Genomic DNA, 19,311 nt, shown 5'->3' on the forward strand with positions numbered 1-19,311 from the left:
AAACGTTGTTCTTAAACTGTTAAACTGTCACAAAATGGTGAACCTTGCTCCATCAATGCTTGTGAAGGCTAAACATGGACTGAATGTCTCATGCAACATAAAGGAGCAACACAAAGATCATTCTCCCATCCTGAAAAAACGTCTGGACTTTCTTGGCATGTACTTCATCCTCTATCACTGCTCAACATCAGCATAAAACAGCAGCTCTAGAATGTGAAACTTTCCCTTTAAAGCTCTTACCTCAGTCACGACTGCATGTGACCATGAGAGATTCAAGCAGCCAGTCAGACAGCTGTTATCACCAACTGGATGAGATGAGCCAATGGCAAAGCCCACAGAGGCTTATGTCTGATAGGATGAGTATTTATAGAAGCTTTCAGCAGTTGTGTAGCGTGTGTGTGTGTGTGTGTGTGTGTGAATACATACTGAAGTATCAGGCCTGCTGACCTCACAGTGAGATTAATCTGTTCAGACCAGAAACCGAGTCATTGTTTCATTCAGGCTCTTGAAAAGGCCATGAGGACCTAAAAAAACAGTCTCACGGAACTCTGTTAACAATCAGCCTGATATGACATCATCACATACTGAACCCCACCCAAGATTCAAAGTCTCTGGACTAATACCCAAAAAATCCAGGGTACAGCCACACCCAGTGTTATTTAGAGCTATTTTGGCTCTTCTTTTTAGAACTATGAAGTCTATTGTCAATAGGAACACTATTGTCTGCTGGCCATGTCAGCAGACATGTAGGCATTCACACTCATCATAAAAACCTCTCCTTATCCCGACCTCTCCTTCACAAACACTGTGGTGGAGCTCCGTTATTGCAGGTCAGCGTTGGTTTGTGAGATGCACGATGGAGGAACGTGTTTGTGAAGAGATGCAGAAACATGTAATTATGCTGAGAGAAACCTTTTCTCTAACTGGGGCCCTTGGGACACAGAGAGCACACAGAGTGCAGCATTGTTTATCACAGCAGTGTGTATCTGCACACATCTTACAGCTGCAACTCTATTTGTTACATGGATCACACAAGCAATGGCTGCTTTACAGAACTTACATTTAGCATAGAAGTGCTATCTGTTATTGGACCGGTGTTACTGGTTTGTATACAGGATGTTCCTGGCGACCAATTTCCCTGTCAATTAAATGCAAATTTTAATTTGGATTAGTCTAACAGTAAGAAAACACTCAGAAAACAGTTAAAATTGAGTACAATTTTAACATTTAACAAAGTACAAACTGGTTGTTTCCGGTACATTCAGGGTCATGACTTTGTCCTGTATTTAACAGGCGGTTTGCTTAGTATCCCAGAAATGCTGTTTATGTTTAAATAATTGATTTAATATCATAAACATGTGATGACTAGTCGTCTAATGCAGAGTTTTCCAACCCTAGTCCCAGTGTCCTGTTCTGATTCAAATGATCAGGTCATTATCAGGCCTCTGCAGAGGTTTGATGATGAACTGATCATTTGAATCAGGTGTGTTGGAACAGGGAAACATAAGAAGCATGTAGGGCAGTGAGCCCCAAGACCAGGATTGGGAAACACTGAATGGCTTGAACTAATGGTCAGCTAGAAAAATCTTTGGTTGAGGGCAGCCCTACTCTTTAAACATTTTACAGTCTACATGTATATGTATATATGTAATGCAATATGTAATTTTGTCAACATAATTTGTATGTAGTGTGATTTGTATTCGTCTGCTCTGTCATGCAGCGTCCATCTGTCCTGAGAGAGGGATCCCTCTGCTGCTGCTCTTCCTGAGGTTTCTGCCATTGTTGGGCGGAGTTTTTCGTACCCAAATTGCAGGTAAAAAGATTGAAGATACTGTACTTGACTTACTTACCAGATTATGAAATTCTATAATACAAAATGTTAAAGAAATGCATACAGCAAACATCTGATTGTCTGGTCCAATCTAAGTAAAGATAAAGGAAACTTGGTGGTCACAGGAAGTACTGTGTGCACAGTAAGATTATATCACATTTGTGCAACTAAAGCAAGATTAAAGGTAAAGGTTGCAAGAAGGTTGTGGTCTTTATATCCAGAATAAATCAATAACTTGAAGCACACAATGGAATGTGAAGCCACAGAGAACCATGTGGTCTTAAAGTCACATATTTCATTCTTTTCACTATGTGAACACACTATCTCCTGTGTAAACAGAAGAAACACACAGGAGCGTCACATCACTATGAGGGGACTTTTTGTCTCTTCACATGAACACGCAAGAAACAATGTTCATTTAATTAGTGTGTTTGACAGCTGCTGTTTGTATCAGCAGTGTGACAACTGCACAAACGTCTGATCATCTACATAACCGTGATTCCTCAACACACTGATGGACCAACGGTTGTTAGAATTAAAGGGACAATTCACTCCAAAAACAAAAATCCCCTGGCCTGTAGTGCTGTTTATCCATCTAGATAGTTTTGGTGTGAGTTGCAGAGTTCTGGAGATATCAGCCATAGAGATGTCTGCCTTCTCTCCGATATAATGGGACTAAATGGGACTCATTTCTCTGCACCACAAACCATCTAGTGACATCTAGTCCCATTATAGTGGAGAGAAGGCAGACATCTCTACAGCTGATATCTCCAAAACTCTGCAACTCACAACAAAACTATCTAAATGGATAAACAGCACTACAGGCCAGAGAAAAGATGTATTTTTGATTTTGGCATGAACTATCCCTTTAAATACCGAGGTCTAAATGTAGAATATAGTCGTTGCATTTAGTTATCATGGTAACCAGTTGTAAGCGGGTTGAAAGTGATCACAATTAGGCCCTCATTTGCATGATGGACTGATTACAGACGGAGAGGGCTTCCTCTCTTGGCACAGCATTCCAGTCCTGGAAACACAAAGGCAACCATGGACTAGTTTGGCTCTTCTTTGTGGGAGTGCAGGAATTCCAGAGGGTGTTTCCCTGCTGCCATCTGAACATGAGCAGAGCAGGCGTTACTGCCATGGGCACACAGGAATGCTCACACACTTCCTTCCAGGCACTGTAATGCCCTGACCCCTTTGATTAGATATTTTTTATGAACCCTGTTCAGTTTTGGTTTTCCTTCATATGACTTTGTACAAAACAAAGTTGCTACAAAGAAATGGGTCTTTAGAGAAAGACGCACCACCCTCTGTGGTTAAGTGTGTTCTCACCATTGTGTGTCAGCCTACTTGTGAGCTTGGATTTTTCATCTTGTCAACAGCAGCAAATAAGAATTATCATTGTCTGCAAGATGTCAGAGAAGGACTGCCTTGGACTTGGACCTGTTCTAAATTATAAATGCCTCCCTCTACTTAAGACATAATGAACATGCACGTTTGTTTTTCACCAACATTTCAATACATTCTTTTTGAAATTTTTCCAGTGTCTCAAATAAGAATTTGCTCTCGTTGACTTGCCTGGTTAGATTAATGTAAAACAAAAAAATAAATTAAAAAACCTCACCTGAGACCTGCTTCACTTTAGTGGGGACAACGGCATTAATAACATTTGTCATTTTAAAAGTGAAGTCATGTACAAGATATTTGGCTGAGATTGAATGGAGCGTGGGTGTGGAAGAGAAAGCCTGAGTGATTTATTCACTGTGTTTTCCGTGGTTTTCTGATTAGCTCTGATTGAACATTTGTGTGCACAGAGATGTTCATCTAAAAAGAAACACAGGAATGATGAGATAGAGGAACATCAGTCACCACAGCCTCAGAGATGATTAAAGCCCTTATGGTGTGTGGGCTTGGTCACATGCTGAGTCAGTCCATTGTTATCCAGACTACCACTCACTTCTTTAGTGCTGGAGTTGTCAACATGAATGTTAAAATCTCCTACACTGACTACACAATTAAAGTCAACGCAGATGATAGAACAGTTGAGCAAAGTCTTCAAAGAAAGTTTGTATGCAGATCTTGAAGACAAATGTATTCAAAAGAAGCACATTTCTTGCACAAACTGCTCAGGTTTGTTATCTTGATCAAGCAGAGTTTCAGTTCAAGATAAATTCAAATCTGTGCTTGATAATTAAATCATTAAAGAAAAGATTTGCCTGCCAAAGGAAGGTTTAATGAAGTCAAAGTTTAATTTGTTAAAGCATTCTGTGCCAAACTGAAGTTTTTGTGATTGAAGACAGACCACCACCAAGACAGAGTGCAACCAGTCTGCCTCTATTACCCATCATGCTTCATGCTAAATAGTTGGCTACTCCACTCTGTCACCTCACCCATTTTCCTGAGAAACTTTATCCAAGTGAAGAAGATACTGTTCTCTTTCTGTTTCTTTTTTTAAAACACTTTAAGTTGATGTTTGGAACAATCAGAGACAACAACATTTAACTTTTACACATACAGTCTGGTCTCAAAGTGACCAAACCACAAAATAACTGTAATGAGAATAAAGAGCAAAGAAAGAAACGGAGGGCAGCGTGTTTGAACAAGAGCCTGGTACAAACCATCTCTGCTGCTGTGACTGATGCCTCAGCTGACAGAGCTGTCAGCAGCCACTCAGCAGGGAGGATTTTATAACTAAACTCTAACCAGGACACATCATTTTTTTTCTCTGACTGTCTGGAAATGTCATGTAACTGTGCTGTAACTGAGCAGAGGAAATAATGTAGGCTACTTCTCATCATAAGTAATATCTCATTAAAGGAATGAATAACATGAGTAACGATGTTGAATATTCAAAAATTATCTACAGAAATTTATAAGAAAAAACAACCACAAGCACCTGACAAAATACAGAGGTGGAGTGGGATGCTTAAAATACTGTGCTGTGACAATGTAGAATTATCCCTTGAGTGAGGCGTCCATACTTACCACGTCAGACACAGAGAGCTTTATCTGTGCTATCTGTATTGGTGGATGGTGGGATGGGCAATTCTCTGTTGGAGACCTATATTGTGTCCCAATTTGCACACTTCTGTACTTACACTTTCTGTTTTGAGTGCATAAGTGTGCTCACATGGATGGCACAATGAAGGTACTCAGATGTTGTACTCAAATGGCCAAAAAATTGAGTGTGGAACACGGGACAACTCTCACACTCAACTGTCACCATCTTGTCTACGAAGTGCAAGCGGTGGTCCACCAAACAAGGCAGCAAGAACTACCACCCAGACAGAGTGCAGCAGCTGTGGTGACAATAATGGCAGTGTTTCCCCTACAGTGTATTTGGCAGGGCGCCCCGCCCTCCCAACAGGACCACCACACAGAAATTCAAGTTGTAGATTTTTTTAAATTTCATTATTTAATTTATATTTTAAAAGGGCCTATAACAGGTGTTTTTTTATGAAATAAAAAAGCTAACTCTAATTTGTGCGATTTCACAGTCTAATGCGTTGCTATCGTTTCATTACATTCATTTCAATGCATTTCTCCTCTCCTCTGTGATGGGCGGGTCTCCTCCCTCGCTCCTCTCTCACAGCACACACCGATGCACCAGTACAGACACACCCACCCACACTCAGAGAGCGGAGGAGAGACAGTTTCCCACCGTTACGGTAAAAAACAACAACAAACAGACAAAAGTTGTAAATGGACGACCAAAGGTTCCCAAACTGTTTGCCTCACCAAGCAAAAATATCGGCGTTTTTTAAACGAACCGTACGTGGCGAGGCGGGAAGCACAGGTAGCTCTGCGGCCAGTGTTAGTCAAAATGAGAGCATCTCTCCCAGCCCCGACCACAGCGCTGCCGATCTCCTGCCCCTGTTAACGTCGCCACGACTAGACCCAAACACACTTGTTCCAGCCCTCCCACCGAAGCACGCAGTAAAAAGCTGCAGACGGGTCACCACCGTCAGTCTGGCTTTGATCCAACATGGCTGTCAGACTGTAGATACTCCGCATGGCTGTACAAGAGTGAACTTGGTGAGTGAATTGATTAATGAAGATGGATGGATGGATGGATGCATGGATGCATGGATGGATGGATGGATGGATGGATGAATGGCAGGCAAGGCACCAGAATTTTAATTTTGGGTGGGTCACGGTAACTTCGGATGGGCCTTTTAATTACAAAAGTTAACACTGTTTCCAACTGGTAATCTCACTTTAACAAAAATCACTGGTATCATACTGTGGATGGCGACTAGCACTTCCAGTTGATTATGACACTTAAAATCTTTTGAACAGTTTCAATCTGCAGTTTATATTTATTTCAAATGGCACAGGATATCTCCTTATCTCAAGTAGATCAGTATATCAATCCATTAAGAAAACTGTCATTTTATTCCTTTTAATGCATTTTCATTTGATCTGGCTGGATTACTCTTTAAATTGATTGTAAGGAGAGAGAGAAACAAAGTGATCAGAATGATGGGTGAGCTACAACGACTTTTACCAGGAGAGAGAGAGTGGGTGGGCCCAGGCCTGTTAGGCCCACCCACAATGCTGCGCCTGATGGATGGGTGCATGGATAGATGCATAAATAAATAAATAAGTAAATGTTCCATTGCTAAAATAAAAAAATGTGAACACAAAGAGGGTCCACGTTCATTCCAGAGCGGAGGACCCTGAGACAATCAACAAATACAGTAAGCATCTTTTGAATATACAGTCAGATCAGATGGACGATCCACCGCAGGTGACCACCACAGGAGGAGAGGATGTGAGCAGACAAGAACCATGCTACAGCTGGGACTTAAGGCTGCTCCTTTATAATGCCTGCATAGGAAAATGAAACAGACTAAATAGGACTCAAGCTGGCCAAACAACAAGAAACCAGAGACTGTTATGTCCACACATAAAGACCTGCTCCACAGCATCCTGGATCGGCTGTTGCACCCAAAGGACGGCTTCCACTACGAGCTGACAGGATGCAAAAGACAAGACGCCGGCAGGATAATGGAGGTGGGCTCTGTGTTTTTACGGCTGTGATGCTTTAGCCAGGCAGCTAGATTCACAAGATCTGGCTTCAAATTAACCATTTGCATCAAAAGTGGTGCTAGCCAATCAGTGTCCCTGGAGGGACTACTTGCAGCTACGGGCGTGGTTTTAGACGACAGCGAGAAACGTCCATGGAAGTCCATGGACTTGTCTAAAGCAAACAATGGCAGCTCCTGAAGAGGTTAGCATAGATACTGCGATAGCATCAGTTACATCAGAAGTATTTCTTCTTGTAAGAAGAACAAAGAACAACACTGAAGGCTTTTCTCCATGGAAAAGATGTTTTCACTCTTCTCCCAACCGACTTCAGCAAGAGTTTGATCTGATTGGTTGAAGTTAGCCTGTGTTAGATGTGCTAGACAGATGGTTCATCCAATCACCTGCCAAGTGTTTTTTGAAAGTGCCTGCCCTTTTCCAAACAGTTTCTAAAGATGACCTCCCAGATGGTTGTGTAGAACAAATCATCTGGTGTGTCAGGTTAGCTTCTTGCACAAATACAGTCAAAGCTGAGGGACAATGTTTTTGTCAGATATGCAACTTTTAACTGTGAAGATATCAACCAAATGATCATGATTATCTTGTTGCTGCTTTATATTCTCACCCTATTCCTTTCTGAATTTAATTAAACATCTGCGTTGCATTTTGTGCGTATTAAGAAGGAACTACAACTCTCATTTCGTTGTACAACCCTGTGTTGTATAATGATATCAAATGTCCTTAAATCCTTGAATCTTTGAATTTATTTAGACAGGATAAAACTACACAACAGCGATATCACATGGAACATTTAGGGTAAAAACTATGAGACGGGACCTGAAAAATTTACATCCACAATGTAAATCAATCAAGAGGTTTACAGCACTTCATTTGAGAGGGAACTGATGCCACGTTGCCTGCAACAGTCTAAACTGAGCCTCATTGTTCTGCAGCTTCCTTCTTAATTATAGATGCCTGAGTGTTTGGCACAAGGGAACTCACTTTCTCTGCTAGTATTCTTCTCCATCTCCCCCATTATGACCCACTGAGTTTAGCTCAGCTCCAACAGCTCTCTGTTCAGTGCAAAAACGTTAAAGCAGCACATTCAAAATGTGATGCTCCTATTTCTCAATGGCCTATCATAAAGCTATCAAAAAGCTAAAATTCACTTTGGTACATCCGTCAGGATACATGAGCAAGTCTGGAAACATTCAAAACTTACTCTTAATAATTCAAAATTCCTAATCCACTACAGCTTTGTAAAATGTTGAAAAGTGAAATATGCCTTTAAGCCAAAAGCTTTCAGAGGAGGAAAACTGGGTCACCAGGCGGCCGATGCCCCATGGGAATGTGGACTGTGTGAATGGGATCAGTGCAGCAAAAGAAGTGAGACTAAAGAGATTTGAGACAGGGGAAACTGGACCTCCTACATGACAAACAAGTTTGGAGGTTAGAAACCAGGTGGTGCTGAAATGGAGAGGGTGGATACAGAACAACACGGCCTGCTGCTTCGCTCATGATACATGCTACAATTGCAGCCTGTCTACATTCTCTGTCTGGAGAAAAACCAGTGCAAATCCAAACAATGAGGACAGTCTCAGAAATCACCAGTCAACATCATCTGACTAACCACCAACTTAAACCCACTGAGGCAAAGGTCAGAGGACAAGAAGCCTGAAGGCTCCAGATATCTTAAGTACAGAGGGTGCTGACAGAGCTCTATGGGGGGAATTCTCAGTCTAGCCAATCAGAAGGCCTACCCTACCCTAGAAACCTTACATGACACATTATCCTGGATAAAACAATAAACAGCATATTCTGACAAGACTAATACCTGCCACTGGAATAAACAAGAAACTGGAAAAAAAAAAACTGTTCTACTACTTAACTTACAAAAGAATTTATGGTTTAATGGTTTCATTAGAGTCAAGCATGTATCACATGGTTCAGGCCATTGGCTCCCAACCTTTGAACACCTAAGGGGGCAAGCCAAAAATCACAGGGGGTCCCCAAGACTTTCTCTGCTCTAAGGTCATCAAAATTAGACTTGCACGTTAACTAAAATCACAATTTATACAAAAGTCTGTATACAAAACTACTTACAAAAGATACATTTGTCCTCAATTAAAAATAGAAGGTGACTTTGTAGGTTACTTAGTAGGCCACAATTCTGTGACAGTGTCACTCTCAAGCTCTGTGATAATGAATCATTATTGTTCTGTTGGAAATATGACTGGATAAGCCCTGCTCTGTTCGGTTGTTAAAAGAAAAAATGTTCACCTCATACTAGAAAAGAGACATTTACCAGAGATAAAGGTTCTAAGACTTGAATTGAATCATGAATTCTAAGAGAGAATGCATCACTTATTCTATTAGCATATGTGCACCATATGGCATATGCATATGAGATGGGGGGGGTTCCAAGGAAAATAAGGTTTATGCTACTTCACCAAATAAACTCTACATGTTCTACAGAAACCAGAAAAACAACTGGCTGAACTTTCCTTCAAAGTAAAGTATGTGGATCTTCCAACCAATGATACCTGTCCTGTCTATCACTAGTGACCACTTGTCAGCCTTTGTATCCATCTGTCAAAGGTTGATTACCAGTGTTGGGGGTAATGTGTAACAAAAATGTAAAAACCAAAACTTACTGTAATATATTAAAGGCTGTGTACAGTGAATTCAGAATTTTTTTTCTTCTGAACACATTGTACATGTTAGAAACAAGCTGCTGAAACCACGTGAATACACTGAGAACTACAGAATTACAGAATTAGACCATTAAATTGTTGTTAAGGATTTTTTGGGTGGGACTGAAACATGCCTCAGTGACGTGCCAGAGCCATGGTCCTCCATCACTATGTAAGACCCAAGAATCGACACATGAACAAGACTGCCTCATCCTCCCTACCAGTCAGTTATGAATATATTCAAATCAGCCCAGCAGTTCACTTCAGCTCGCTTCAGTTCCAACAACCAGACACAGAAGAAAAAACATACCATCCTGTCAAAGTCCTCTGGCTCTGGTGGCTCAAACATGTCTGGACATGTCCAATAAAGCTGCTGGATGGAGTGACCATGTTTCAGGTGGTTTTCGGATCACAGTGTTTGACACTGAGACAGTGGAGTGAACACACCCCCAGAGTTTCAGAGTTGAGAAAACTGCTCACTTTTTAATGATTTTGAGAGCTAATTTTATATTCTTAATGATTTCTTTACTCAGTCTGATTTGGCTGGGTGGTTAATAACACGTTTCAGTGCTGTGACAAACTCAGAACATACATTTATTGTTGTTTTACACAAACTTTACATGAACTGATTTTTAGCAAAGGCACCAGATAAAAATCAAAAATGGGAGGCCCTAAAGAGCCACAAGATACAGCTACTGTCAAGAAATGCCACCTCAATGATGGTCCAAACTTTAAACCAACACAGAAATTACAGACAGTTACCAACATACAGCACACACAAAAACTTCACAAACTGCTGCATCTACTGAGAAGCAAACTACTCAGTACTAGGCCAGACAGGAAATGTGGGCCATCCACAATATTTTAACCTACATTACAAACCTGAGCGCAGAGCAGCACACTGTAGATGAATATATTTATTCAGTGCCTTTTTTATTAGGCATCAACCTCATGTTTACATGTGTTTTGAAAAACGCAAAATAAATAAACACTTCAGGTTGCAGTTGAGACAGAGGGACACAGCTGAGACATGAGCCTCCATGGAGATGCAGACACGGGGTGGACAGGAATGACTGAAAGGTCTTTTTACCATCAGTGCTGTGATATGGGGGCATTTGCAGGGATACACATTACTCTTTTCATTTTATATGCTTAGTCATACTTCTGCAGTTATTTTGGGGAAAGTAATGTAAAAATACTGTGATGCATTACTCCACACAAACAGTAATACTGTAAAATAACTTATTACTTTGAAATGTCCAGAAGAGTTGTTAAGTTGCTCAGTCAGTAGGCGCTGTAGTTAATCGATTTCTTTGTCTGTTTTCATGTCTGCAGATTGTATTTTATTTTGAAAACTGACTGAACTCTCTTTACCGTTCCTGAGTCTGTCTTCCTGCCCACAATCTGCTCTGTGCAGCTCGACACAACTTCCATTAAAAATCGACAGTGCGTATTCTCTGCGGAACAGAGAGAAACTTTTGTGACACAATGCAGTGCTGTTGGTGGAATCACAACTTCTGTGCAGAAGGACCACTTCTGTGACGCAACGCAACATGTCTGCCAAAATCCAACTTTTGCTCTGGTTCAGGTCAACTAACTTTGACTTTAAAAAAGCACTTTTTCTTTTTTCTTTTTTTGACTGTGAGAATTTGTTGCTCAAATGCTTCAGATTTACTTTGAAAAAATATATATATGAAGAAATAGTTTAGTGATCAGTTTGGACTCGTGTTGAATCGTCAACAGTTCGATCAGACCCGGTCAATTCTTCATGGAGAAACAAAAGAGCCTTGATGTGAGATCCCATCAGCACGCACACAAAGATACACAAAGATGCTATTGTGACATGGAGCAGTGTCTGCCCCTGAGAAAACTGCCAGAGACAATAGTTGTCCTTCTCCTCAGGATGAAAAGCTCTCCAGCACGTGATAACTGTAAACTATGAAGTCCCACAATCAGCTAATGGCACCAATATCTGACACGTCAACAAAATGTAGTATAAATAACAGGAATTACATTATTTAAATGATTGACTATTGAATATTGACACTTCCCTACAACTCAAATCACTTGATCAATTTCAAATAGGGCTGCAATGGTAGAAAACTCACACTATGATAATAGCACAATTAAAAAAAAGTCTACAACATGATATTCATCCCAGTATTTAAAAAAACAAAAAAAAATGACAACTTCACAAACATCTTGTAGGTAATAAATCTGATGTGTACATATTTTTTTTGTTTGTATAAAATTTGTTTTCCTTGTAACTTAAAGTAGACAGCTATGACCAAAGCATAAATTTTATCTGGCAATGAATATTTGAAGTATGTTTGAACAATTGCAAAAGAGACACAAAGCAGTAGTCAGTAGTAGTCAACAACAGAGTTGCTAAACCCTGCACTACATGTTGTTTAGCAGCCCAGTTGGTCCTGGTCCTGACTGAAATGTGGGCTGCATACAAATTTCCTTTCTCATTTACAACACGTTGCTTTGGAAGACTTAAGGCACAACACTTCACACAGGTCAGAAAATTGTCATTCTTAAAGCTCCAACTGGCTGATTCATGTGCGCTCTCCAAAACTGGACGTGCACAGTGCTGGTGGAAGTGGTTTCCACTCCACTGCCTTGGCACACAGAACAGAACACAGCACTCATGTCAACCTGAGCGCACAGCTTGTGCAGCAAGTAAATACAACACAGCGTGGAAGGCCGACAGCACAGAGTGGTAAACATTTGGTTCATCATGATACGGTTCAGCATCACTAAACCCACACTATGTGTCTGACTACACTGAATACCTGCCTGAAGCGATGATAGACATGAATGTTAGCTGCACATGTGGTGAAAATATGTAACTGCATTTTTTCTAATTTGTTTTTCTTTTTTAATTTAGTTCTCATTGAAATTGTGATCTACGAGATTAAGTTTTTCTTGGCTTTGAATAAGGTTAAACTATGTTATGCTAAAGTCAATCAGCTGCAATCATCAACCATCACTGATGAACCTGACATGGACAAGGACATGGAGGTGCAACAATACATCAGTCTGAATCAGTTCTATTTTCAACAATCAATTGTGATCGATGCAAAGTTAAAATATCAATCTATATTACAGCTGCAATGATTAATCAATTATTAAATTAATGGCCAACTATTTTGATCACTGATTAATCTTTTAGAATTTTTTTTGAGTATTTTTAAGAAAGAAAGGCAAAGTTACCTGATTTCAGCTTCTTAAATGTGAATATTTTCTGGTTTCTTTACTCCTCTCTGACAGTAAACTGAATATCTTTGGATTGTGAGTAGATTTTTGAGACTGACATTTTCATCTTGGGCTTTGGGAAACACTGACTGACATTTTTTACCTTTTTTTACTTTTTTGATTTTAAAATAAAAAATTAATAATCAATTAATCAAGAAAATAAGTGATAGATTAATCAACTATGAAAATAATTGTTAGTGTTTTTAAAGCTACTTCAAGGAATTTTATCTGGTTATGAATATATAGGGCTGCAACTAATGATTATTTTCATTATCAATTAATCTGTCAATAATTTTCTTGATTAATCAAAAAGTTGTTTGGTCCATAAAATGGCAGAAAATGGTGAAAAATGTAAATCAGTGTTTCCCAATGCCCAAGATGATGTCCTAAAATTCCTTTTCTTTTTTTGTCCACAACCCAAATTCAGCTTACTGTCAGAGATGAGTAATGAAAGCAGAAAATATTCACATTTAAGACACTGAAATCAGAGAATTTGGACATTTTTCATTAAAAAAAAAAAAAAAAAGACTCAAAGTGATTAATCAATTACCAGAATGTTTAGCAATCAATTAAATAATCAACCGACCATTGCAGTTCTACTCTCAATTTAAAACTGATGATTTAATATGACCTGTATAAGATAAAAAGGCTATCTGCGTTTCTGTGCAGTTTACTGCCCACAGCTGGATCAGATTCTCCTTGAAATCGGATTTAACAAGTCAGTGCTTACGTCTTTTCCAGACAAAGTTACAGAGAGTAGTCGGTTAAGTCAAGCAAAAAGAAGCAGGAGGAGATACTTTTATTTTTGACATTATATTTTCTGGTTAATATGGTTGAAATGGTACCATTTTTGCCCACAGGGGGCTCCAAAATCAACACAATATAAAAGGTCCTTAAAGTAACTTTAAGATATGCCTTTATTTTGAAATTCCCATGGCATGTTTGTGTCACAAATGATTGGAAGAGTTGAGTCATAAAATTGTCGAAAGCTTTTTCTCAGCTGACAGCTGCAGCTAAATGAACAACTTATCTGATATTGATTGCAGGCCTCTGAATTGAACTGAATCCAAATCATGTTGTGGCAGACATTATGATATCTGCAAATATCTAATTGGGATTCAAAGAATCAATATAATATTGTACCATGATGAATCGTGTGATTTACACCCCTAACAGCTATGCAGCTCATATGACAGACAGGTCTCAGACCCTCGCCAGAATCCTGAACAGATGTACAGTGAGAACCATGTAAGAGCTCACATGACTACACACAGTCTGAGAGTAAGTCCTTACAGTCAGGAACCATCAGTCAACACTGTCCTAAAAACGCCTCAGAGATCTGACTAATGTCAGCTGTCCCGGCAAGACTGGGAGCCTGGAGCAGTTTGCATCTTCATCTCATGTCATCCTGTGGTTCAGTTCTTTCCCACACCAAAGCATTAAAGGTCCACTGTGTCAGATCTATCAGATCTATTGCCATCTACTGTCACAATATGACAGAAATGGAATATTCATAAGTATGTTATTAGTGTAGTATCACCTGAAAATAAGGATTGTTGTGTTTTCACTACCTTAAAATGAGCCCTTTATATCTACAGAGGGAGCAGCTCCCCTTCCATGGAGACCACCATGTTGAACCGCCATGTTTCTACAGTAACCCAGAACGGACAAACCAAACACCAGATCTACATACAGCCTTCTGCATTTTTTCCTAACCTGACACACTAGGTGATTTGGTACACAAAACCATCTTGAAAGCCATCCTTAAAAACTGTAAACCAAAGGAAAAGGGCAGGCACTTTAAAAAAATGCAGGTGATTGGATGAGCCATGTCTAACAAGGATAAAAGCTTTCAGTGTCCTTCCTTGCTCTTCTTTCAATGAAGACACAGATATCACTAATGCTATCACAGTATCTATGGTAACCTCTTCAGAAGCCGCCATTGTTTGTTCAAGACTGTCATCACACCTAAACCCATGCCTGCAGCTGCCAAGTCCCTCCTAGGACACTGACTGGCTGCACCACTTTTGGTGCAGACACAAACTGGTAACTTCAGAGTGAATGGAGGTGTTTGCAATCTGCAAGCTCACCACTAGATATCACTAAATCCTACACTATTATAAAAACAATAGCTCGATAATTCTAGGTAATTCCACATTACACAATATCTACCTTAATAAACACATTTTCTCTAAATTAATCGTAAATTTTAAACTGAGACTAAGCAATGCAGAAAATATCACAATATTTTTCAAGTTGCAACTATTTTGATAATCTATTAGTCGTTTACTCATTTTTAAAGCAAAAATGTCAAACATTCACTTGTCCCAGAATCTTAACTGCATCTAAGAAAATAAGACAAGTGTGAATGTGGAAAAATAAGGAGATAATAGATCATAAACCCTTTAATTCATTGGATTATTTATATTTATAGGCCATATTCAGATGCAGGTTCATTGTGTTAGATTCCACAGCAGATTAAATTGACCAGTTGTGATTGTCAATAAATCCAAAGCCCTCAGTTTGACTGGAGATGTTGGCATGTCAAAGTGTGACGGGTCAACCCCGCACCTCAGCTGACTCACAGGTCTGTCCTCTGATCACGACACTGCATTAGACAGACAACATGTCCAAGAAGGACACGCTGCCTGCCAACTAAAGGCTGATCGGGCCTGCGGTGAGTCAGTGTGAATCGGTGAACAAATCTGACAGCAGAGCTGCACCTGAACGCCTCACGTCAGCAGCACCTCTATAATCTCATCATGAGCTTCATTCAGTCTCAATCCCCACCACTACAGTAAACATGTCGGACACTCTGTCCATGTGTGCGGAGAGACAAAAGAAGCCTACCGTTTGAACATGGTCTCCATGTCTTTAATCTGCTTGCGGGAGAACTCCTTGAACTCGGTGTAAGGGTTGAAGACGCGGGTCGCTCGGGGAGCAGCATGTCCCTCGTTGATGTCCAGCCTGCGGGTCAGTTTGGCGGACAGCTCGGAGGACGAGTCGCCGCAGGCTGCCTCGGGCTCCTGCGGTCTGGCTCGAACCGGGCTCTGTTGGTGGACCGGGCTCTGGTGGTGGACCGGGCTGTGCTGGGGCTCCGGCCGCGGTTCGGCGTCCTGCGTAGCGGCCAGCCGCGACTGCAGCTTCCGAGCGAGCTCTTCAGAGGCCATGCTGAGGATGCGACGCTGCTCACGGGCTGCCAGTCAACAATGGAGCCTGACAGCCGCTTCAGCACCACTGCTGTCAAGTTGCTGGGAGCTGCAAAGAAGGGAGAGAGCGGTGCTTCCGCTCGCGCCTTTTCACTATAAGGGTTATGTCTAAAAAGGAACAACAGACCGGCGAAAGCTCTCGCGAGAGGGATCTTTTAATCCAAACTAGTATCTTTCCTTCATCCTAATCAAATGGTTTTTATCCTCAGACCTACTCAGATCGTAATTACAGCGACTGTTACATTGTGAAACATAATTTGTTGATTCAGTGTGCAAAATGGGGGAACAGCACGTACAAACATCGCGAGACTGTTGCAAATCGAGGGTTCCCTTGTAGGCACGACCTAGAATAAGAGTAATCCAAGTGAACATATTGTTCAGGTTTTCTTTAATGGGGGTTCCAAATATGTTTGTTTGAGTTCACCATCTGTGCCACCTTCATTTTCAGCGCCTGGCGTGTTTGTGTTGCAACAACAATTCAGGAAGGCACTTTTTGTTTTCCCCTTTTCAAAATAAAAAATAGAATAATAGTAATACTTTGGTTCGAGATTCACCTTAGCCAGAAGATGGCGGTACTTGTCTACATAAAATTAGTAAGAGCTGCTGTTAAACACAAGGTGCTGTTAGAGCAGTATTTTCATTGATTTGTTTTCATATCTGACTGTTTATGTGTTTATTTTTGGCTGATATTTTGTTATGTTTTATTTATATCTGTCTTAAAAGTACTTTGTCTTTATTCATTATTTACAGTACCACTACTATTATTACTGTTTACAATATTCTACTGTATTGTATCTTATCTTACTTTTTATCTTATCTATTTTCACTGTATGTTTAACTCCAAAAGCCCCAATAAAATAGTTGTAAGGAAAAAAAACATAAGATGCTATTTAAAAGTTAGATTAAAAACTAGCCTTAATTAGCAGGAGACAGAGAAGAATAACAAAAAAATCACAAAAAAAACTTGTAATAATTACAAAAAAATAACTGATTTGTATTGTGGTAACTGTTTTTTCTTATATGTCTTGCATGCTGGAATGTATAAATACAAGTACTGTACTTAAAGTACAAATTTGAGATTACTTGTACTGTAAAATAACGACACAGGAGATTGAAGCCTTCACGGACCATATCAATGCTGTGGACCAAAACATCAAATTCACCCGAGAGGATGTCCAAGGCAACAGTTTGACCTTCTTGGATTGAACAGTGCACATTGAAGAGGACAGAAGCCTCAACATCCATGTTTACAGGAAACATGGACCAATATCTCTTCTTTGACTCACACCACCCACTGGAACATAAACTAGGGGTCATCAGAACCCTCCACCACAGAGCACAGACCATTCCAACCAGTACGGAGGGAAAGGATAAGGAACAAAAGCACATTAGGGCAGCTCTCAAAACCTGTGGTTACCCAAACTGGGCCTTTATCAAAACCAACAAAAGAAACAGGTCTGAGAGAGAAAAAACACCATCAAGGAAAGAAAAACATTGTTATTCCTTACATTGCAGGCGTTTCTGAAAAACTCAGGAGAACTTTTAACAAACACCACATCCCTGTCCATTTCAAGCCCAGCAACACCCTGAGGCAAAAACTTGTCCACCCCAAGGACAGAACACCCAGACACAAGCTGGAGAATGTAGTGTATGCCGTCCAGTGTAGTGAGGAGTGCATAGACCTGTACATTGGGGAGACAAAACAACCGCTGAATAGGCACATGGTACAACACAGGAGAGCCAGTTCCTCAGGTCAGGACTCAGCAGTCCATCTACATCTGAAAGCTACAGGACACTCCTTTGAGGATGACAACGCCCGTATTTTGGCCAGGGAAGACAGATGTTTTGAGAGAGGAGTAAAAAAGGCCATTTTTGTTAACCTGGAACAGCCATCTCTCAACAGAGGAGGAGGCCTAAGACACAATTTATCTGACACTTACAATGCAGTCTTAAGATCACTCCCCAGGCAGTTGGATACCCACCTGAAATCATGTGACCCTAACAAGTCACATGATAGCAGAGTCCTTAACGACTCTCATTCACACCTCCTCCCAGGTGAAACTCATGAGTCACACAACGGAGGGGTGCGCACATGAGTCACATGACCCTCTGGTGTTAACGACCCCATTAGGTTTAATACCTGAACTCCCAAACCAGTCAGGCAGAACTGAAGACTGAAGGGGGGTCAGCTTCTCAAGTCTCTCAGGAAGAGACTTGAAAAATTGATTAAGAAGGCCAACTCTGTCCTAATGACTCCCACCACCTGCAGACCACCATCACAGCATGTGGAGAGTTCCTTCAGTGACAGACTGCTTCAGTGAGTGAAGGAATAAACTCACCAAAACTGACAGCTGGTCTGCACTATGTACACCAGTCGTGTGATATTAGTACCTATTTTCAGTTGAGTGTCCTTATATTCTATATGCCTCCTATCCTCTCCTATTTTTATATTTTGCCTCTTCATGTTATTCCTATTGTTTATCGTGGTCTTTGTTTTATTTTTATATTTTCTGCATTTAAGTTGTTCCTATTTTTCTATTTTTTATTGATGTTTATTTATATTTTTGCTATACACCTTGCTGTTGTAACACTGAAAATTTCCTCATTGTGAGATTAATAAAGGAATGTCTTATCTTATTGTAGGTATTTGACAGCAGTTGTTACTTACTTTACATTAAGATTTTACACATTCAGAACATATGAATAGTTTAACAATACTTTTGAGATTTTAATCATATGAAAATATCAATATACAAACGTATGTACATCCCCTCATAACATTCACACAAAGGAAGTAGAATAAACTAAAGTCAAAGTAAAATATTAATAAATGTTTGTAAATTAATTAAATAGACAAATAAATAAAACAATAAACAAAATAAAATAACAAATATCAAAATAGTAAAATGAAATATATAAATGTATCAATTCACTTACACGCTCACTGGTTTTCTACACAGGTACCTACATAATAACATTTCCGCTTTGGGCAAGCAGCCTTCAAAATAAAACATACATACATTTCTCACTGATAGTTTGAAATTTTATTATGAATTTAAATGATAACAATTTTAACATGTATATATTGTGTTTTTACAAAGTTTAGGATCGGTATATATTACATCAAACGTCGTTCATATTTGGCAACATACGGTCCGTTTGACCCTTTCCACTTAATTATTGTGTGTGTGTGTGTGTGTGTGTGTGTGTGTGTGTGTGTGTGTGTGTGTGTGTGTGTGTTTGAGCTAAAAGTAAAGCTGTGAGTCAGCTTCCAGTCAAGTGCTCC

General features: G+C 40.0%; 1 protein-coding gene across 1 annotated transcript in view; it reads right to left on the bottom strand.

The window, feature by feature from the left end:
* efhd1 (EF-hand domain family, member D1) overlaps positions 1 to 16,688 on the bottom strand; it is a 28,936-nt gene extending 12,248 nt beyond the window's left edge. Inside the window, exon 1 of the mRNA XM_084716765.1 lies at positions 15,667 to 16,688. Within this exon, the coding sequence (XP_084572891.1) occupies positions 15,667 to 15,986 (320 nt within the window). The 5' untranslated portion in view covers positions 15,987 to 16,688. The remainder of the gene's footprint in view (positions 1 to 15,666) is intronic.
* Positions 16,689 to 19,311: the final 2,623 nt, after the last annotated feature.

Source organism: Lutjanus erythropterus, chromosome 4 (genome assembly GCF_056507025.1).
Source record: "Lutjanus erythropterus isolate fLutEry1 chromosome 4, fLutEry1.hap2, whole genome shotgun sequence".
In the NCBI taxonomy this organism is placed as follows: domain Eukaryota; kingdom Metazoa; phylum Chordata; class Actinopteri; order Lutjaniformes; family Lutjanidae; genus Lutjanus; species Lutjanus erythropterus.